Source organism: Hippopotamus amphibius, chromosome 5, assembly GCF_030028045.1.
Source record: "Hippopotamus amphibius kiboko isolate mHipAmp2 chromosome 5, mHipAmp2.hap2, whole genome shotgun sequence".
NCBI lineage: Eukaryota > Metazoa > Chordata > Mammalia > Artiodactyla > Hippopotamidae > Hippopotamus > Hippopotamus amphibius.
The window spans coordinates 149,177,812-149,198,189 of NC_080190.1; the positions used below are offsets into that span (position 1 = coordinate 149,177,812).

General features: G+C 33.3%; 1 protein-coding gene across 2 annotated transcripts in view; it reads right to left on the minus strand.

Annotated features, from left to right (window-relative positions):
- The window catches only part of CSMD3 (CUB and Sushi multiple domains 3), a 1,219,369-nt gene that overhangs the window by 657,130 nt on the left and 541,861 nt on the right, over positions 1-20,378 (minus strand). For both annotated transcript variants that reach the window (XM_057736100.1, XM_057736099.1), the window contains one exon: positions 7,924-8,048. In XM_057736100.1, the coding sequence (XP_057592083.1) occupies positions 7,924-8,048 (125 nt within the window). The remainder of the gene's footprint in view (positions 1-7,923; positions 8,049-20,378) is intronic.

A 20,378-nucleotide genomic window follows, 5' to 3' on the forward strand; every position in this document is an offset into this window, starting at 1 on the left:
AAATCTATATGTTGAATCTTAACTCCCAATGTGATAGTATTAGGAGGTGGGATTTTTGATGGGGGGTTGATTAAGTGATGAGAGTACAGCCTTCATGAATGAGATTAGTGGCATTATAAGAGACCCAAGAGCAATCCCTCACCCTTTCTACCATGCGAGGTTGGTTTGAAAGTTACAATAAGAAAGCTGGTCCTGACCAAACATGATCTTAGACTTCCCAGCTTCCAGAACTATGAGAAATAAATATTTGCTTTTTATAAGCTACTCAGTTTATAGGATTCTTCTAATAGATGCCAATGTAGACTAAGATAAACATTGAACTAAAAATAACTTTAACATGTTCTAACTTCCAGAAAAGCAGTAATTGTACTTAAGAATATTTAGAATTTACAACTGAAAAAAGTCCACAATAATCACCTTGTACATACTCTCTCATCAACTTACAAGAAAGTTAGCTTAAGCCTGAGAAAGGTTAAACAGGATAAGTAAGGTGAGACAGGAAATGGGTGAGTTGGAAATAGTTGGTTCTCACATATATCTGTGGAGATATCCCTCCCCCCATATGCCTAAATGGAATCATTTATTTGCTAACTATTTGCTAACTATTTGCATAGTTTTCTAATAATTTTAGAGGTAGGAAAGATGTGTGGAATGTATTTCTGAACAATTGTTGGAAGGACACCACAGAAATGTGAACTTTCTAATTGTCTAGGCAGTTTTAAATTTTAAATGATGCACATAAATATCTCACTATTCATATCCATCAAATAACATGAAATGCCATTTTGTCATTCAAATATGCTCATTGTTAGAGCTCAGTAAAATTTATTTGCATATCAAAATTATATAATAAATTTCAAAGTACTGTTTTTAGGGGAAAAAGATCAAGATGAATGTATAATAAATATCCATATTTAGACCATCTGTCTATCTTCTTCACCATATGTCACTCTATTAATTGCTAATATCATCCTTATTATGCATCATCTCACCTGTAACATTATTTCATGAAACTAAGAAGGCATTGATAACAATTACAGAAAAACACCTGCTCTATGTGTTTCTGGTTGATAAATTTCAGCAGGCTCTTTCTGGTTTGCTCTTGGGCAAAATTTTCTGCTTGTCTTTGCATAACAGGAAGTCTTCTATCAGGGCAATTGTCTCTGACTACAATCAGCACACTACGATCTTCTTAAACTGTTTATTATAATTAACTAAATCTCCCCATGATATTTATTCAAAATGTTTATCTAGCAACTATCACGTGCACAGTAATAGGGCCACTGTGGTCACTGGACTAAACATTGTGAAGAAGAATCATACAGAGTAGGAACTTATAACATCTGTAAAAGAATTCTGAAAACTATAGGAATCCCAAAGCCCTTAATAAATACTGGTTAGTGAGGGTCATAGCTCTTAGGTTTGGCAAAATATGAAAAGTGGGCAAAATATGGTTAATAGGCATGCTTTCATTTAGGACAAGCCAGACATACACAAAATTTAGTACTATGATTCTGTTCAGTATTGAGATGCTGGTATATACTTTTGGTAAGAGTTAAAGAAACAACTGGGTGGAGATAAATCATGAATGATTTTGGAAATCAGATAAGTTAACAATTATTAGCAGCAGCACTGCAACTAGCACCTCTACCCATTAAATGCTTGTGTTTCAGACCATATACTAAATGCTTTTATATAGATTACCTCATTCCATCCTCATACGAACTCTTAACTCCCTATGACGTAGGCACTGATATATTATTGTAAAACTTCTTTTACAGATAAGAAATTTGATAATTATAAAGAAGGCAGATTACTTAAGTAGAAGATCAGGGATTTAAACTAGCATAGTCTAATACCTGAATTCATATTATTGATTATTTCATTTCACAGGTTTACCATATGAAATTAAAAAACAACATAGGGTCTTTGAACATTCTTCAGGTATAATAAAAGTGAGATTTTGATGGGATTAGAATGTCAGCAGTATGTATGATAAATTGTAGTCTGAATGAAAAGACATGAGAGATTCAGTACTGGAACTACAGATGATGAAAGTGGTAGTGGAGGTTTAGCAGTACTTCCAAAGACACTTCAAAGGAGGAGTGACATAACTAAATTAGATTCTTGGACCCAATTTCAACATGTCTTGGGGGGTGGAGCTTCCCCCACAATTGCCAAGCAATTCCCCCACAACGCCAAGTAACTCTTCCCCTACCCAACTGGGTGTCCTACAAGTCAACTCAATTCTGACACTATCTACCTACCTGGAGACAGCATCAGATTCCACAGGTTAAGATTCAGTCTACAAGACTAACCCCAATCTTCCATCCCTCTCCACTGTAGATGTCAGTCTCAAGACAAGTTGTTGCCTATGCTACTGACCAATCGGCTACAAACTGGAGGTTCCCACAAACTTCTCCTTGGACTTCAGGTGCCAGCTGTAAGACCATGTTTGTTACCTGTACTTCTGATTGGCTATAAATCAGAGATTTCCAAGATTATCCCTTTTTGGGTTTGATTAATTTGCTAGAGCAGGTCACAGTACTCAGAGAAACATTTTACTTACTAGAGTACTAATTTATTATAAAAAGATATAACTCAGGAACAGCTAGACAGAAGCAATGCATAAGGCAAGGCATGGAGAAGGGGCTTGGATCTTTCATACCCTCTCCAGGCACACTACTCTCCTCAAATCTCCAAGTGCTCACCAACTCAGAAGTTCTCTGAACCCTGTCCTTTTGGCATTTTATGGAGGCTTCATTACATATGGGTTATTAATTAAATCATTGGCTATAGATGGCTGATTTAATCTCAGCTCCTTTCTTTTCCTCAGAGGTCAAGGGGTGGGACTGAAAGCTCCTCTGTTGAAATAGAAAATAATCTCCAAGTTCTGTCCTTATGTTTCTTCATCTCAGTGCCTGACCATCACCAAACATGGAAATAATCTTCCTTATCTGAATTTTGCAGATGATTGTACCTCTCTTGTAAACAAAACTGTCTACTATGTATTACTTAGTTTGTATTTATATCTTGTAAATCAATACAAAATAATAAAAACCATTGCATATTATGTATCCCATGTAGTGTTTAATCTAGCATATCTACTAATACTCATTAATGCTTGTGGAATCAAAAATAAATTAATCAGTATGTTAATCAGTGAATAAACAAATAACTAGATGATTGATTGAATAAAGAAATTAAAAGGTAACTCCCTGGTTTTTACCCCACTTTCCAATATTTTTACTTTTCTTTGGCCTTCTTTTCTAAGGTTTTTTGTTTGTTTGTTTTTGTTTTTGATGTGGACCATTTTTAAAGTCTTTATTGAATTTGTTAATATACTGCTTCTGCTTTATGTTTTGATATTTTTGACCACGAGACACATGGGATCTTAGTTCCTGAACAGGGATCAAACCCACACCCCATGCACTTGGAAGGCAAATTCGTAACCACTGGACCGCCAGGGAAGTCCCTGGCCTTTTTCTTCTAATCTTGTCTTAATTATTCTTCTATTAGTCCCATGAATGGCTCATGCCATTGTGCCTTAACAGACAAAAACATTCATTATTTAGGGCCAGCCAAATAAATACTGATTGAAAATTAGTCAAATCTTTTTTGTCCACTATATCAAGATTAACTCTGTTAAATGTTTCCTAGTTAACAAATTATCAATTCTCAAATTCTGTTTCTTTGAAGAACATGAATGTCTAAAATAAACTTTCTATATACCATTCATGTGCATAAATCTGCTTATTTTTAGAAGCTCTAGCTTTTGGATATCTATTGCATTTCCAACAAAGGAATAATTATTTCCATAATGGTAAACTGTCAAATATCTCATATACATATCCCATTTAGGGAATAAAAATTATTGTCTAAGTTTGTGTAAAATCCATTAATATTAATTTCTGAATTGTTCTTTTTCTTTTAATTCATAATTTGCTGTTTGTGTGAACTTTCAGTCCCTTAAAAATCACCATTTCTTGATCACTCAACCATGCAATACATAGCTATATTAATGACCTCTCAAAGGTGCAGTGCACTGATACTGCTATTTATGCTGTTGCCTGGAAAAAAGCATATTTATTGTGTCCAAGCACGCATGAGACATGAAAATTATTCTTTGTTCAGACTCACAGTGGATAGTCATTTTAAAACTTCAATTACTATTTCAGCATGTTCCCTCCATTACTGCTTCCAGTACCAGAGCCAGTAATTTCTACCAGCGAAAATGTTTTATAAACCATATACACATGTGCCCTGCATGCAACAAGCAAATAATTTTATGTATAAATGATTAATACCTGTAGAAAAATGTAATATTAAGATAAAATAATAACAATAAATGAATTTTGAACATGCAAATTTTATACCTCCCAACTAATGACTGATGACTGTTGAATGAAAAATATATGTATATGTCTCTGTTTCTCTCTCTGTTTCTCTCTCTATATATATATATATTTACATATATATATATTTCAATCATCTGTCTTAGAATTAAAGAAAATAATCATACATTAATACTCAACAAATATTTCTCGAGATTTAAGTCAGTCAGAGCTGTTCTTTGTGTTACAGAGTTTATGAAAAATATCAAAATAATATAAAATTAGTTTTGCCTTTGAAAAATTTACAATCATAAGAAATATGATTCATTCTTATTGAAGTGAGAGATTTGAATAAAAAAAGATGGTTTATAGTCTCAATCTCACTTTATGTAAACCTTAAATTCCATGATCTGGCTGTAACTTCTCTTTTTATGTGAGAATTTGTTCCTGCATTAACATTAACCTCCTTTTCTTGAATCTATCCTATATTTTCCCATTCTCTTTTGCCATAAAAAAATGCACACATCTAATTTATGTAAAACTGAAGCAGGATATGTGGATGCTACAATTTTGAAATCATGATTTTCACTTTTGTCCCTTATATCTATAATATGTCTTGAGTGGAGGATATCATAAGAAATCAACTTTAAACAGTTTACTGTTCTATTCATTGCTTGGACACTGATGACAGTAAATGCCACAATATTTATTACTCACTGCCCACTGCATAAAAAACAATGCAAGACATTCCATATCTCAAAGTCAGGAAAAAGTTTGCTTTTGTTGTGTGATTGTCATATTTCATACACAATAGTTTTCATGTAGACGTATGCTTTTTAAATTTGGCAGCTGTCATATTTAACATGTAAACCATTCTTAAAAGATGTTTACTTAAAATTTTTTGCACAACAAAGGAAAAACATAAACAAAACAAAAAGATAACCTACAGAATGGGATAAAATATTTGCAAATGATGAAACTAGCAAGGGATTATCTCCAAAATATACAAACAGCTCATACAGCTCAATATCAAAAAAACAAACAACCCAATCAACAAATGGGCAGAAGATCTAAAAAGACATTTCTTCAAAGAAGACAAATAGATGGGCAACAGGCACATGAAAAATGCTCAACATCACTAATTGTTAGAGAAATGCAAATCAAAACTACAATGTGGTATCACCTCACACCAGTCATAATGACCATCATCAAAAAGTCTACAAATAGTGTACCCCCAAAAAATAATAAATAAATAAATAAAATTAATAAAAAAAAAGTCTACAAATAATAAATGCTGGAGAAGGTATGGAGAAAAAGGAACTCTCCTACACTGCTGGAGAATTTACACTGATGGGAGTGTAAATTGGTGCAGCTACTACAGAGAATAATATGGCGGTTCCTTAAAAAATTAAAAATAGAGTTGTCATATGATCCTACAATCCCACTCCTGGGCATATATCTGGAGAAAAACATAATTTGAAAAAGTACATGCAACCCAATGTTCACAGTAGCACTATTTACAATAGCCAAGACATGGAGGCAACCTAAGTGTCGATCAACAGATGAATGGATAAAGAAGATGTGGTGTATATACATATACACAATGGAATATCGCTCAGCCATAAAAAAGAATGAAATAACGCCATCTGCAGTAACACGGATGAACATAGAGATCATCATACTAAGTAAAGCAAATCAGACAAATACCGTATGATATCCCTTATATGTGGAATCTAAAAAGGATACAAATGAACTTATTTACAAAACAGAAATAGACTCACAGACATAGAAAACAAACTAATGTTACCCAAAGGGGAGAGGGGGAGAGATATAAATTAGGAGTTAAGGATTAAAATATATATACCACTATATATAAGACAATAACCAACAAGGGCCTGCTGTATAGAACAGGGATCTATATTCAATATCTTGTAGTAATATATAATGGTAGAGAATGTAAAAAATAATATATATATTTATCTATTTACATGTATAACTGAGTCACTTTATACCTGAAACTAACACAACACTGTAAATCAACTATGTTTCAAAAAAATTAAAAAAAATTATTTTTTACTGGCTTGTATATAAGCTTTTGTGTGGGATCATGTAACTGTTGTACCTTATTTTCTCATTATCCCTATTTCACTGTATTTTTTAAGGCTATTGCACTATAGCGCATTTTGTGAACCTGTAATAATGAGAAAAGTAATGAATAAACATTTACCTGTGACATGAAAGTTTACTTGAACCTGAGAAAAATCTAGGCTCTCTGTTCTTCTTACTCTGGTGCCATTGTCAAGTGAGTGGAATATATACCTATTTGCTTCCATTTTATTAGTTTCTTTTTTTTTCCATTTTATTGTTTTCTCTTCCCTCTTTAATGCTCTGAAATTTGGCTTCTCTCCCCAAACGATGAATAGTCTTTCTTAAGGACTTTGTCATTTTCCAGACATTTGAGCTTGGGAGAGTGACTGGATCTCTCAGTTTCTTACAATACTTATCTCTAAAATGGAAATAATAATGTCTCCATTGGTTTGTTTTGACAATTTAAATGAGTCAGAACATATGTGGTGGTTAGCACAAATGCCTGACACATAGTAAGTGCCTAAAAAATTAAGCCTATGATGAAATCTCCTATATAATTCCATCTTTCAGTTTTTTTATACTTATTAACAGCATAACATTTTTCTAGTCTCATAGAGTTGAACATCATCTTTGACTCCTTCTTGTCACTTCTTCCATATCCAGCTAGTTGTCAAATACTTTATCTCTATCCCTTTATAATAGATCCAAATCTATCCCTTCTTTATTCACCTGAGTCTGTCTGAGAGGACTTTACAGGATGTGGCAACTTAGTGAAAATGTTCCCTGAGGGAGATGAAGAGCTAATGGAACTTTGAGTACTAAGCCACTGAAATATGCAGACATGCCATTATTAAAAATAACAACAGCAACAAACAAGCAACAAGGGCACGTAAGCAAGAATGAGGTATTCATTTTCAAATATAGCTAAATAAAGTTTAGAATAAATGGGCCTCATTTTCATTTATGTGAAAATATTTAATTTGTAGAAAGGTGGTGGAAGTAAATCTTATCTGCAATTACTGGTAATGTGAAAAGCCAGAGCACTCATTGATTTGTGTTAGTTTAAAGTAACTAATTATAGAACAATGCTCCACCTCCACTGCTGCCGCCAACATTACTACAATTGGACACATAAACAATTCAAATGGCAAATCATACCAGTGGAGGTGCAATTATAGTATAAAAAATCCATATTCACGTCAATGCCTATAGAAGGTAATTCATGATTTAAAAAAAAAGGCCAACAAAGTTACCATTGCCTTGTATTACATATTTTAATGTTCCAGTTTGTTGCTATATGATTATTACATTGGGAACTCCTTGGGAATCTGACACAAGGGTTGCATACTACAGATTTTCAATAAATATACTTAAATACATGAACTAAATGTTTCCTGCATGACAACTCAAAGATTCAATTGAAATTTATACTCAGTGGAATGAAGTTCAAACTATTAAAATGTGTTAAGAGAGCCTTTTTATATTAGTGACTTTTCTTTACCTTTACATACAGGCCTGTGATCACTCCAAGCAGCAAAGACTTCAGCTATCCGTTGACAGGTGATGCTCTTAGCACCCTGTAGGACATAATCTTCATCACAAGAGAACTGCACAGTTGATCCAAGACTAAAATTGAGCAAAGGATTAAAACACAGTGTTAGAAGACTTTAATAAAATGATTACGCTCTGGTTCTACTGGTAATATCCAATAGGTCAAAAAAGTTCCATAGTGATAAAAAACATCATTCTTTCTGGAAACCAAAATATGAAAATATGACTTGTACAAATATATAATAAAAATCACAAACATGAATCTACTATAAATCAATAACATGCAGATAGGTAAGAATTGTAGAAAGCTCTCATCAAGTTTAATTATCTTATTAGTTGTAGAAGCCAAGGTTAAATAATTGACTAAATTTCCCACCTTAAGTAGGTGGTAAATGTGAAGTAAAAAGTGGACTTCCTGACTTGAATCCCAGTGCTTGTGTTCATACCAAATTATAGTACTTCTCTAGCAGGTATTTATATATGTATTTACTTGGACATGTATTTGCCCATCCACACATATATACACACACACACACTTAGGGCTGCAAAATTGTACTGATCATTTTTCATATAAAATTCACTCACCATTTCTTATTTAATTTCTTGCAATTTGGATTTTGCTTCCCTTTCCAATGAAAGAGAAGTTACTAAAATGATCACTTTTTAAAATCCTAATTGCTAAGGGTAATGGATCTTTTTTCTCAAATAAAAAAACTGACCATGCATTTTTTCCCCTAAAATCCTTAAATAGCAACTCTCCAGTAAAAAAAAAAAAAAAAAAAAAATTAAAAATCCTATTTTTTTTTTTTTTTTGATAAATTTCTTTTTAATGGCTGAGTTGGGTCTTCATTGCTGGGTGCAGGCTTTCTCTAGTTGTGGCAAATGGGAGCTACTATTCATTGCAGTGCACAGGCTTCTCATTGCAGTGGCTTCTCTTGCTGTGGAGCGTGGACTCTAGGCACATGGGCTTCAGTAGTTGTGGCACTCGGGCTCAGTAGTTGTGGCTTGTCAGCTCTAGAGAACAGGTTCAGTAGTTGTGGCGCATGGGCTTAGTTGCTCCGAGGCATGTGGGATTCTCCTGGACCAGGAATCAAACCCATCTCCCCTGCATTGGCAGGCAAATTCTTAATCACTGCTGCACAAGAGAAGTCCCCCAAATCCTATTTTCTTAAGGTGGCATAAAAAGCCTTTTAGCAGTATGTCCCTGCCAACTTCTCCACCTCATCTCTACTGCAATGCCACATGTCATCAGCACTTCTAGCAGCTGACAGTTTTTGTGCATGCCAAGCTGTTTTCTGTCTGCACTGGTCTTGCTGGCCCCTCTGCCTAGAGAACATTACCTGCACCCTCTCACCCAGCCAGTGCCTGAACAGGTCCTGTTCAGCTTCCTGAGCTTGTCATGCAGGGGGATTGCATAATCACATTTGTGTTGCTAAAAGATATCTCTGGAACACTGTGGAGGATAGTTTAAAAGGAAGATTAATTAGAGAAAGGGAGGCCAGTAAAACAACAACTCAAGTAGTTTAGGTCAAGGGTTGGCAACTATGTCCATCCTGTAGGCTAAATCTGGTCTACCGCCTGTTTTTTATATAGTCTAGGGGCTAAAAATGGTCTTTACACTTTTAAACATTTGAAACAAATATCATGAAAAGAATAATATTCAATGAAATGTAAAAATTTATTAAATTCAGATTTTAATGTCCATAAAAAAGTTTTATTGGGACACAGTCACATTCTTTCATTGACATATTGTTTATGGCTATTTTCATGCTACAGTGTCAGAGCTGAGTAGTTGCAATGGAGACTCTTTGGCCTACAAAGTATACAATGGTTTACTATCTAAACTTTTATAGAAAAATCTAACCAACTTCTGGTTTAGGCTAAAGATGACAAAAGAACTGAACTGAGAGGCAGCATGGCAAAGAAAAGAAAGTTTTAGTATAGGTAAAAACTCTAGGTGTTAGAATCTACTCTCCTCTGGAGCTATTTTTTCCCCTCTCATTCAATCTTTTTAAAAAGTGGTTTTATTTTAAATATAAAACACATTCAGAAAAGTGTACAATCTAAAATTTGTATGGAGACACAAAAGACCCTGAATAGTCAAAGCAATCTTGAGGGAAAAAAACACAGCTGGATAAATCAGACTCTCTGACCTCAGACTATACTACAAAGATACAGTAATCAAGACAATATGGTACTGGCACATAAACATAAATAGAGAGCAAGGGAACAGATAGAAAGCCCAGAGATGAACTGCGGCCAACCAATCTACGACAAAGGAGACAAGGATATACAATGGAGAAAAGACAGCCTCTTCAATAAGTGGTGCTGGGAAAACTGGACAGCTACATGTAAAAGAATGAAATTAAAACCACTCCCTAAAACCATACAGAAAAATAAACTCAAAATGGATTAAAGACCTAAATGTAAGGCCAGACACTATAAAACTCTTAGAGGAAAACATAGGAAGAACTTTCTTTGACATAAATCACAGCAAGATCTTTTTTGACCTAGAGTAATGGAAATAAAAACCAAAAAAAACAAGTGGGACCCTTGAAACTTAAAAGCTTTTGCAAAGCAAAGGAAACCATAAACAAGATGAGAAGATAATCCTCAGAATGGGGGGAAATATTTGCAAACTAACCAACAAAGGATTAATCTTCAAAATATATAAACAGTTCATCCAACTCAATATCAAAAAAACAAACAACCCAATAAAAAAATAGGCAGAAGACCTAAATAGGCATTTCTCCAAAGAAGACATACAGATGACCAACAGGCACATGAAAAGTTGCTCAACATCACTAATTATTAGAGAAATACAAATCAAAAGTACAATGAGGTATCAGCTCACACCAGCTAAAATGGGCATCACCAGAAAATCTACAAACAATAAATGCTGGAGAGGGTATGGAGAAAAGGGAACCCTCTTGCACTGTTGGTAGGAATGTAAATTGATATAGCCACTATGGACAACAGTATGGAGGTTCCTTTAAAAACTAAAAATGAAATTACCATATGATCCAGCAATCCCACTACTGGGCTTATACCCAGAAAAAAACCAGAATTCCAAAAGATACATGCACCCCAATGCTCAGTGCAGTCCTATTTACAACAGTCAGGTCATGGAAGCAACCTAAATGTCCATCAACAGATAAATCGATAAAGATGTAGTACATATATACAATGGAATATTACTCAGCCATAAAAAGGAACAAAATTGGGACATTTGTAGAGACATGGATTGACCTAGAGACTGTCATACAGAGTGAAGTAAGTCAGAAAGAGAAAAACAAATATTGTATATTAACGCATATATGTGGAATCTAGAAAAACAGTACAGATCACGTGGTTTGTAAGGCAGAAATAGAAACACAGATGTAGAGAACAAACATATGGACACCAAGGGGAGAAAGCGGGGGTGCTGGGGGTTTGGGGTGGGATGAACTGGGGGATTGGAATTGATTCCCATACATACAGTACTAATAAGACAAATAATATCAAATTGTACACTTTAAATATATGCAGTTTATGTATGCCAATTATATCTCAGTAAAAGTTCTTTAAAAAAAGTGTACAAAACAAGATGCAGAGATCAGTGAATTATCATGAATTAAACACCCTATTAACCAAGTAATAGACTATGCTATAGGCTGAGCAGCCTTCCAAGTTTACCTAATGGTCAATTCTCTGCCCTTTCTTACTTCATGATCTCAGTAAATGGAAACACTATCCTAGTTGAAGGCCAAAAATCTCAGAGACATTCTTGACTTATCTTTTTCCCTTACTTTTCACATTCACCCCATTGAGCAGCTCCCGTTAGCAATACTTTCAAAATCAAGAACCTAGCTTTCTCACCCCTATGGTGATCTGAGACACTATAATTTCTCATTTATGTTAATGCCAGTAGTGGTGTTTGCTATGTTGTAGGTTTGCTGTTCCTGTTCTTGACCCTCTGCAATCCATTTTCAATAGTGTACATGGCAATCTTCTTAGAAGATAGCTTACATTTTGCTTTTCTTTTGTGTCAAATCTTCTAATACTGCCCCATTTCACTCTGAGTAAAGACAATGACCTTACAAATGGTCTATACGATCTGCCCATGCTAAATTTCATTAACTCATTTCTTACCACTTTCTCTCTTTAGCCACACTGGCTTCCTTGCTCTGGCTTGAAATTATTAAACATAAACTTGCCTTGGGATCTTTACATTTGTTCTTATATCAGTTTGGAAAATTATTCCTCCAGGAGTCCATATCTGTCATATTCTCACTTCTGGTTTTCATTCACCTTCTCCATAAGGCCCTCCTTGACTATTCTCTATAAAACAGCTAATCCTAATCCATAATCTTCTTCCATGTTATTTCTGATACACTATCTGATGCATGTCTACTTATTGTGTCTCTCATTTCACCAGAAAAACTTCACACACTTATCTATTTTGTTTTTCCAAACTGTCAAATATATCCTAGCATACAGTAAATTGTTAAATACATATTTTTGAGAGAGTGAGTACATGCTCTTATTGTACATATAATAAAGTGAAATGTGCATCTTTCATACAAATTTTAATGCAGATTTATTGTCTTAAATGACCAAGTCCAGAGCTACCATATCCCTGGAATTGGACAAAAACTATTCTTGGGTAAGATACTCTCTCAAGGCTATTTAAATTGCTTGTAATCCATGTGTACTCAACTTCTACACCTGACACATTTGTTGTGTTCCAAGGACAAAAAAGAAAGTAATGTGATTAGAGCACACAAATGAAGAGGACAGCGGTAAGAAATTAAGTTAAGGAAGAAGTAAGAGATTGAGGGCAGAACATTTACAAATTTGCACACCATAGTAAGAATTTTAATTTTTACTTTGAGAGAATTGGGCAGTTCATATAGGACTGTGAACCAAAGAAATGACATTATGTTATTTCATGTTTTAAAGTGATCATATCATTTTCTGGCTAAAAATAAACTTTAAGAAGGAAAAGGAAGAAGTAGGGAGTTCAGTAACAAGCAGTTGCAGTAATCATAGCTTTCAGGGAGATGATCATATCATAGTACAGAGTGATCTGTACTAGGGGAGTAGTGGTTAGAAACTAACAATGATAAAACATTAAGAACGAGAGATCAGTATAAGCTCTGGCCCACAGAAGTCTGGCCCACAGAACTTAATGAACTAATTATTCCAACAAGGGCACTGTATTTGTCACAAATAATCATAGTATTCTAGTTTAACCAAGCTCTTCTTACCTAAAGCAATAAACTGCATCTGTTTAAATAACAAGTGTTTGAGCTTGTTTCTTTTGATTATATAAAACTATAAAGACAGACAATTTGTAACAATAAACACCCAAGTGCTTTGCTACTACACCTATACCAAAGACCAAAGTCTGGCAGTGATGGTCTCTGAAGTTTCTACCTTACCCTGCCCCTACAAAGATTAACAATCCCAACAATTTTTTCTCCAATTAATACATTGGAGAAAGTTTAGAGTTGTTGTTAACAGTTTAAACTGCAGAGTCAGATCTTTTAAATCCTAACTCTTCCCTTTTCCAGCTTTATGGCTTTGCGAAAATAACAATCTCTAAGCCTAAGCTTCTTCCTCTGTCATGATTATGAAATGAAATATTCTTTATAAAGTATACAGTGACAAACACATATAGGGCACTCAATTATTTCTCTCAGTCATAGAAATAGTTGTGAAAATCATTACTTTCTTTCCCACTATTGAAGGAAAGACTCTTTTTTGGGCATCTGCAAGCACCTCCATCCAAGATCACAGCCACCCACTCTAAAATATTCTAGACCAAAATTATAACAGCTCAAAACAACACAGAGAAAGCAGAAATCAATAAGATAAGCAGTCTCTTCAGCAGATTCCAAGGTCAATAATATCCAGAAAATGGGTATCTTTAACAAACACATCATGTCTTCATTTAAACTTAAACTGTTTCATTAAAAATATGTATTTCTAGGAAACTGTACAGTAATTACTGAAGGGACAATAAAAGAATACAAGCTCTACCCACTGTTATTTCTTTGTCACTACTGAAGAGACATCTGTCCTGCCTAGTTGAATAAAACTGTCCAGTTTAGTAGATGACTCAATCTGATAGAACATTTCAAAATAAATGATTGAACACATTTAAATTTTTTTATTGGAATATAGTTGCTTTACAATGCTGTGTTAGTTTCTACTGTACAGCAAATTGAATAAGTAACACATATACACATATCCCCTCCTTTTTGGATTTCCTTCCCATTTAGGTCACCACAGAGCATTGAATACAGTCCCCTGTGCTATACAGTAGGTTCTCATTAGTTATCTATTTTATATATAGTAGTTTATATATGTCAATCTCAATCTCCCAATTCATCCCCCCCTCCCTATCCCCCCTCAGGGTCCATATGTTTGTTCTCTACATCTGTCTCTATTTCTGCTTTGCAAACAGGTTCATCTGTACTATTTATCTAGATTCCACATACATATGTTAATATACTATATTTGTTTTTCTCTTTCTGACTTACTTCACTCTGTATGACATCTCGGTCTCTTCAAATGGCACAATTTTGTTCCTTCTTACGGCTAATATTCCATTGTATATATGTATCACTTCTTCTTTATCCATTCATCTGTTGATGGACATTTAGGTTGCTTCCATGTCCTGGCTATTGTCAATAGTGCTGCAATGAGCATTGGGGTGTATGTATCTTTTGGAATTATGGTTTTCTCTGGGTATATGTCCAGGAGTGGGATTGCTGGGTCATACGGTAGTTCTATTTTTATTTTTTAAGGAACCTCCATACTGTTGTCCATAGTGGCTGTATCAATTTACATTCCCACCAACAGTGCAAGACGGTTCCCTTTTCTCCACACCCTCATCAGCATTTCTTGTTTGTAGATTTTTTGATAATAGCCATTTTGACCCATGTGAGGTGATACCTCATTGTAGTTTTGATTTTCATTTCTCTAATAATTAGTGATATTGAGAATCTTTTCATGTGCCTGTCTTCTTTGGAGAAATGCCTATTTAGGTCTTCCACCCATTTTTTGATTGGGCTGTTTGATTTTTTGATATTGAGCTCTATGAGCTGTTTGTATATTTTGGAGATTAATACCTGGTCAGTTGCTTCATTTGCAAATGTTTTCTCTCAGTCTGAGGGTTATCTTCTTGTCTTGTTTATGGTTTCCTTTGCTGTGCAAAAGCTTTTAAGTTTAGTCCCATTTGTTTATTTTTATTTTCATTACTCTAGGAAGTGGGTCAAAAAAGAATTTGCTGCAATTTATATCAAAGAGTGTTCTGCCTATGTTTTCCTCTAAGAGTTTTATAGTGTCTGGCCTTTAAAGACATTTAGGTCTTTAATCCATTTCCAGCTTTTGTGTGTGTATGGTGTTAGGTAGTGTTCTAATTTCATTCTTTTACATGTAGTTGTCCAGTTTTCCCAGCACCACTTATTGAAGAGGCTGTCTCTTCCCCATTGTATATTCTTGCCTCCTTTGTCCTAGATTAGTTGACCACAGGTACATGGGTTTATCTCTGGGCTTTCTATCCTGTTCCATTGATCCATATTTCTGTTTTTATGCCAGTATCACACTATCTTGATTATTGTAGCTTTGTAGTATAGTCTGAAGTCATGGAGCCTGAGTACTCCAGCTCCGTTTTTCTTTCTCAAGATTGCTTTGACTATTCAGGGTCTTTTGTGTTTCCATACAAATTGTAAAATTTTTTTTTTGTTCTAATTCTGTGAAAAATGCCATTGGTAATTTGATAGGGATTGCATGGAATCTGTAGATTGCTTTGGGTAGTATAGTCATTGAGCACATTTTAAAATTGAAAGTATCAAATCATCAAGCATCTGCCATACAATAGCATAGTTTGGAAAACAATTGTTGATCTTCACCATGATTATGCTGGCCCATGTGTAAAGGCTGTCATCTTTTTTAAAAATTATACTTATTATTGCAAAAACACATTATAACCTCAAAGTTGTCAGTGAAAGTAGATATGAAAGTTTTCAAAATATATATATAATGTTTTCCTATTTTAACCCAACAGCTAATATGATTTCATAAAGATAAATAAAATATGAACAAATACAGAGATATGGAAGGACAAATGGTAATGTCTGGGTCAGAGAAGAGGATTTAAGACATAAGGAACAAGGAATCTTGAGAGCATTACCTAAAGAGTGAATTTGTATTTAAGTTTTTTTTTTTCAGTTATTGTTTTTTGATTGATTTAAAGGTCCAGAGAATTTCCTAACAGATGCAGAAATTTATCAGTAATGTAGATGCATACTTTTCTTCAAAATTACCACTGTACAAGTAGAAATTATCCAAGTATGAAGGATGATCTAAAAATTAAAAGCACCTGCAAACCATTTCTACAGAGAAAAAAAATCAAAATACTAAACATGCAAAAATAACTATCATTAGAATGACCTCAAAAATACCAGTTTAATATCTCTGAATATCAGATGACTCTCTAAATGTATTTAAAATGATAATTTCAAAAATAATTGCACTTCAGAAAATCTGAGATTCTTTTTATCAAAATGAGATTTGGAGTAGGAAATTTTTACAATATAATTTTTTTTAAATTACACAAGTAATTTATGATTATTGTTAAAAAATTTGAAAACACAGATTAGCAAAAGATAAAGTAAAAATTAGTTTAAACCCCATACTGTTAACATGTTTTTAATCTAATTCTAGAATTCCAGTTCTTTTATTCATATTTACTTTCTCTTCCTTTCTTCCTGTAAAAACAGAGCAGTTGTCTATCCTCATCAAAGGGTTATTTCTCCACCTGGTTTTGGATTCAGTATGTCTCTCTTTCTCATTACTTGTATCATTAATTAGTCTTTCTCTCTCTTGAACAGTCAACCTGCCACCTTAAACTGGAAACAAAAGTAATGGTACTAACCAACCTATTAGGAAGTTGTAGAAATTACATATCCATATAATTTATTCTAAGAGAATGATAAATTATCTTATTTTCAAAATATGTTGTTTCTGATTCTGAATTATATTGTTAAATTTCTAAAATATTTTTAAGGAGTTTCAACTCATACCAAAACTTTTCTTCAAAAGAGAATGAAAGAACAATATGGTCACTTTATATGTATGGCTCACTTCATTGTCCTTAAAAAATTAAGGTTCTTCCTTCCCAAAGATAGTATCAGCAGAACCAAGTCTGTGCCAAATGCTAGAAACTCCAATTCAGCATTCACACACCATCATATTATAGTCTCCAGATCTACTTTCTTCTTTGCACTAATGTTAAGAAGTGATCAATTTGGTTATTATTCCTGGACACTTTGGCTTATGCAATGTTAAAAGTCATTCACTACCTCAATCAATATTGAAACCAACTACTACCTATTAATCTCCCCAACCTTGGTCTTTAATGTACAATTTAAAGCACACCTGGAAGGTGATGTTGCTACCCGCCCTCACTTCTCCAATACCTCATTTCTCTTCAGCTTAAATTTTACCACTAGGAGTAAATCCTTCTTGATATGATTTTACTTCATATATTTACACACTACTATGAAGCAAGGCAATTGGTTGAGAAATGAAGAAATTCCAAAAGGGGAAATATTCTGGAAAAAGAAACAATCCCTCCAAAATGAGTTGCTTAGAAAGAAACAAGAGCACTAGGCAAGCACATTAATGTGGATTTTTATATGACAACAGCTCCTCATTAGTTAAATGGCTAAGGAAGCTAAAAACACAGTCATTAAAAAGAGTTATAATTCTATACCTTCGGAAAAAAAAATAATGATTATTATCATGGAGCCCTTTTCTTTAACTTCCAGAATTAACTGTGGTTAACTCTTCATAATCCTCAAAAATCCTTGCTATTATACCTGACAAGATTTCAAGAAGTTAAAATTCAGTACAATTATGAAAAAATGACAACTAAAGATTTTATTTTTATCTTGATGTGTTTTTCTTTTTCTGGGGTCTGTGAGATAAACCCTTGCCACTGTGTGCTTTTTTAATTTTTCACATCTTATATTCAACATTAACTAGATCAAATTTTGTGTCTTATTTATCATGACTTTTTTATAGATGTTAAATCCTGGATAAGCATAGTTCTTTTACATTGTAAGTGAAGTATCATTAGATTCATAACTGTGTTATAAAGAGAAAGGCACATAGTAGGATAATATTTTTTGATGGAAAATTAGGAGTAAATTAATAAATACTGCTTTTGAAGGCTGGTAATAAAAAAGGTTCAGAAGTAACATAATATTGAGCAAAATCACAATATACACACATGTGGTAAAATAAATTTTATTTAAAAATAAACAAAACCCAAAGAAAACCGCTTGACCAGTGATAAAAATGTTTATATGTGATAAGGAATTAAAATTATTTTAGAATAATAACATTTTCAAATAGCATTAATTGAAAAGCTGTAATATGTTTGGCATCATTTTTGTTATATCCATAGAAATGAGAGTAGTTGATGAGATTAGGAATTAGAATCCACTTAAATAATCCTTGAAAATCAAAATGTAAAATAAAATTAATGAGAAAACTAAGGTCTGAAATTTTTAATGCTACATGTTTAGACTGATAAGCTTCCTAATGGTTTCTACCACATGCTGTTTTGAAGTTCACATGTGAACATGTTCATAAAATATGCCTTGCATAGGCATAGTCATAAAGTAAGGCAAGGTTAACATCATATTCCTGGCACATTAATTTTTCAAAGCTTAGGTTGTTATCAAACTTTAATATTTCAATATAGGTAAACAATTGATTGTAAAAAAAAAAAAGCCCCTAAATATCTGTAACCCTATGTTTAAGAATAGCTGTCATAGATGAATAAACCAATTAAAGTATAAGTTTAAATACATAAAATCAAATCCACCTCAGAGTAAGGAAATATTCCAGAGTCAAAGATGAACTGAATCTTGTGATATACAATGCTATAAATTATCCAAGGTGATCAAGTATCTTTTTGATCTTAAAATAAAATTTTTAAAGGAACATTAAGAATTAATATTTCAACAGGGCATTTTCATTTATAAAGAATTTTCCCATATAAAATCCCATTTGCTCTATTCCTATATCAGTCACCCATGTCATTTATTCTCTCACTATAAAAATATGCAAGAGTAACCCACACAGTACTTTGTGGGTAGTATTTAAAGTACAAAGGCCAACACACAAAGCAACTGCCTCATTGTGAACTTCTCAATGTTTTACAGACTGTTAGAACAACTTAAATTGAACATTGACTACCCACATTTAACATTTATATCTTAAATACTATTTGGAGATGATGACAATATGTCAGTAATGCAAATTTGGTATATTAAGTTGCTACTGCCATATTAAGGCTATAATATAAAATGAACTCAATTTTTCACATTTAGTTTATCAGCATTATAGACCACTGAGGAAATCTTCAAATAGATTTTCAAGTGGATTAGATTATCTCTAGGTGTATTCTAGCTATAACATTCCATGAATCAGTCTCCTTTTTATTAAAGTAAATCTGCCAAAACAAATATACCTCAAATACTTCATCATGTTGTGCCTCTCTAATCAATAGAGAGTGTTTAACTTGGAAGTTAGGTATGTTTAACTTTTAAATCATTCTCATTTAACATAATGACTATGCTATAAGGAAGTTCCTCTAATAAGTATGTCATGAAATTATATTACCACAATTAAAGTAACTTTCAGTAAAAATAGTTTTCTAGTAAAAACAAAAACTAAAACTAAAAGCAAGAAATAGTGTTTTAATAAATGTTGGGCAAGGCTCAGTATCAGCTATCTGAAGTCTCTGGGGAGCAGAGAGTAACATGGAAACTACCAAACCACCTCTGAAGTTTTTCCTCAACTATAAAATTCAGAAAGACTATAAGAATACATACTATAATAAAACACAAATAGTTATATAAAATATAATCAATATTTCAATATTATCAATATCTGTATGATGATAAAGAATATCTCCATAATTCAGATTTGGGCTATGGATTCCCTTAACTTTAAAAGAAAAGTCCCAAGTATTCTATGGGGGTTTGACATACAATGAATAGTTCAAGTTTTCATTGCAGCTCTGCTGGGTTATTATAATACAGCTTACCATGATTGTTAGAGAAGACATGGTTCTGTATCTACCATCTCTTCACTATCTCCATCAACTAGTTGGAGACCAGAATGCACAAAACTAGAGGAATACAGAGTGTGTCACACTCTGATTCCCTGAATCACACATCAGAGAAGAGTTCTATATATTGGTTTTTATACAAGTTGAAAGGAGTAAGTAAACTGCTACATTAGAGTTATTACTTGTATTTGAGAAGTTAAACTTAGTGTGATAAAATCAAATTATCTTAGATTTTGAAAGAATTCCAAATTTTGTCATGGGAAAATTCG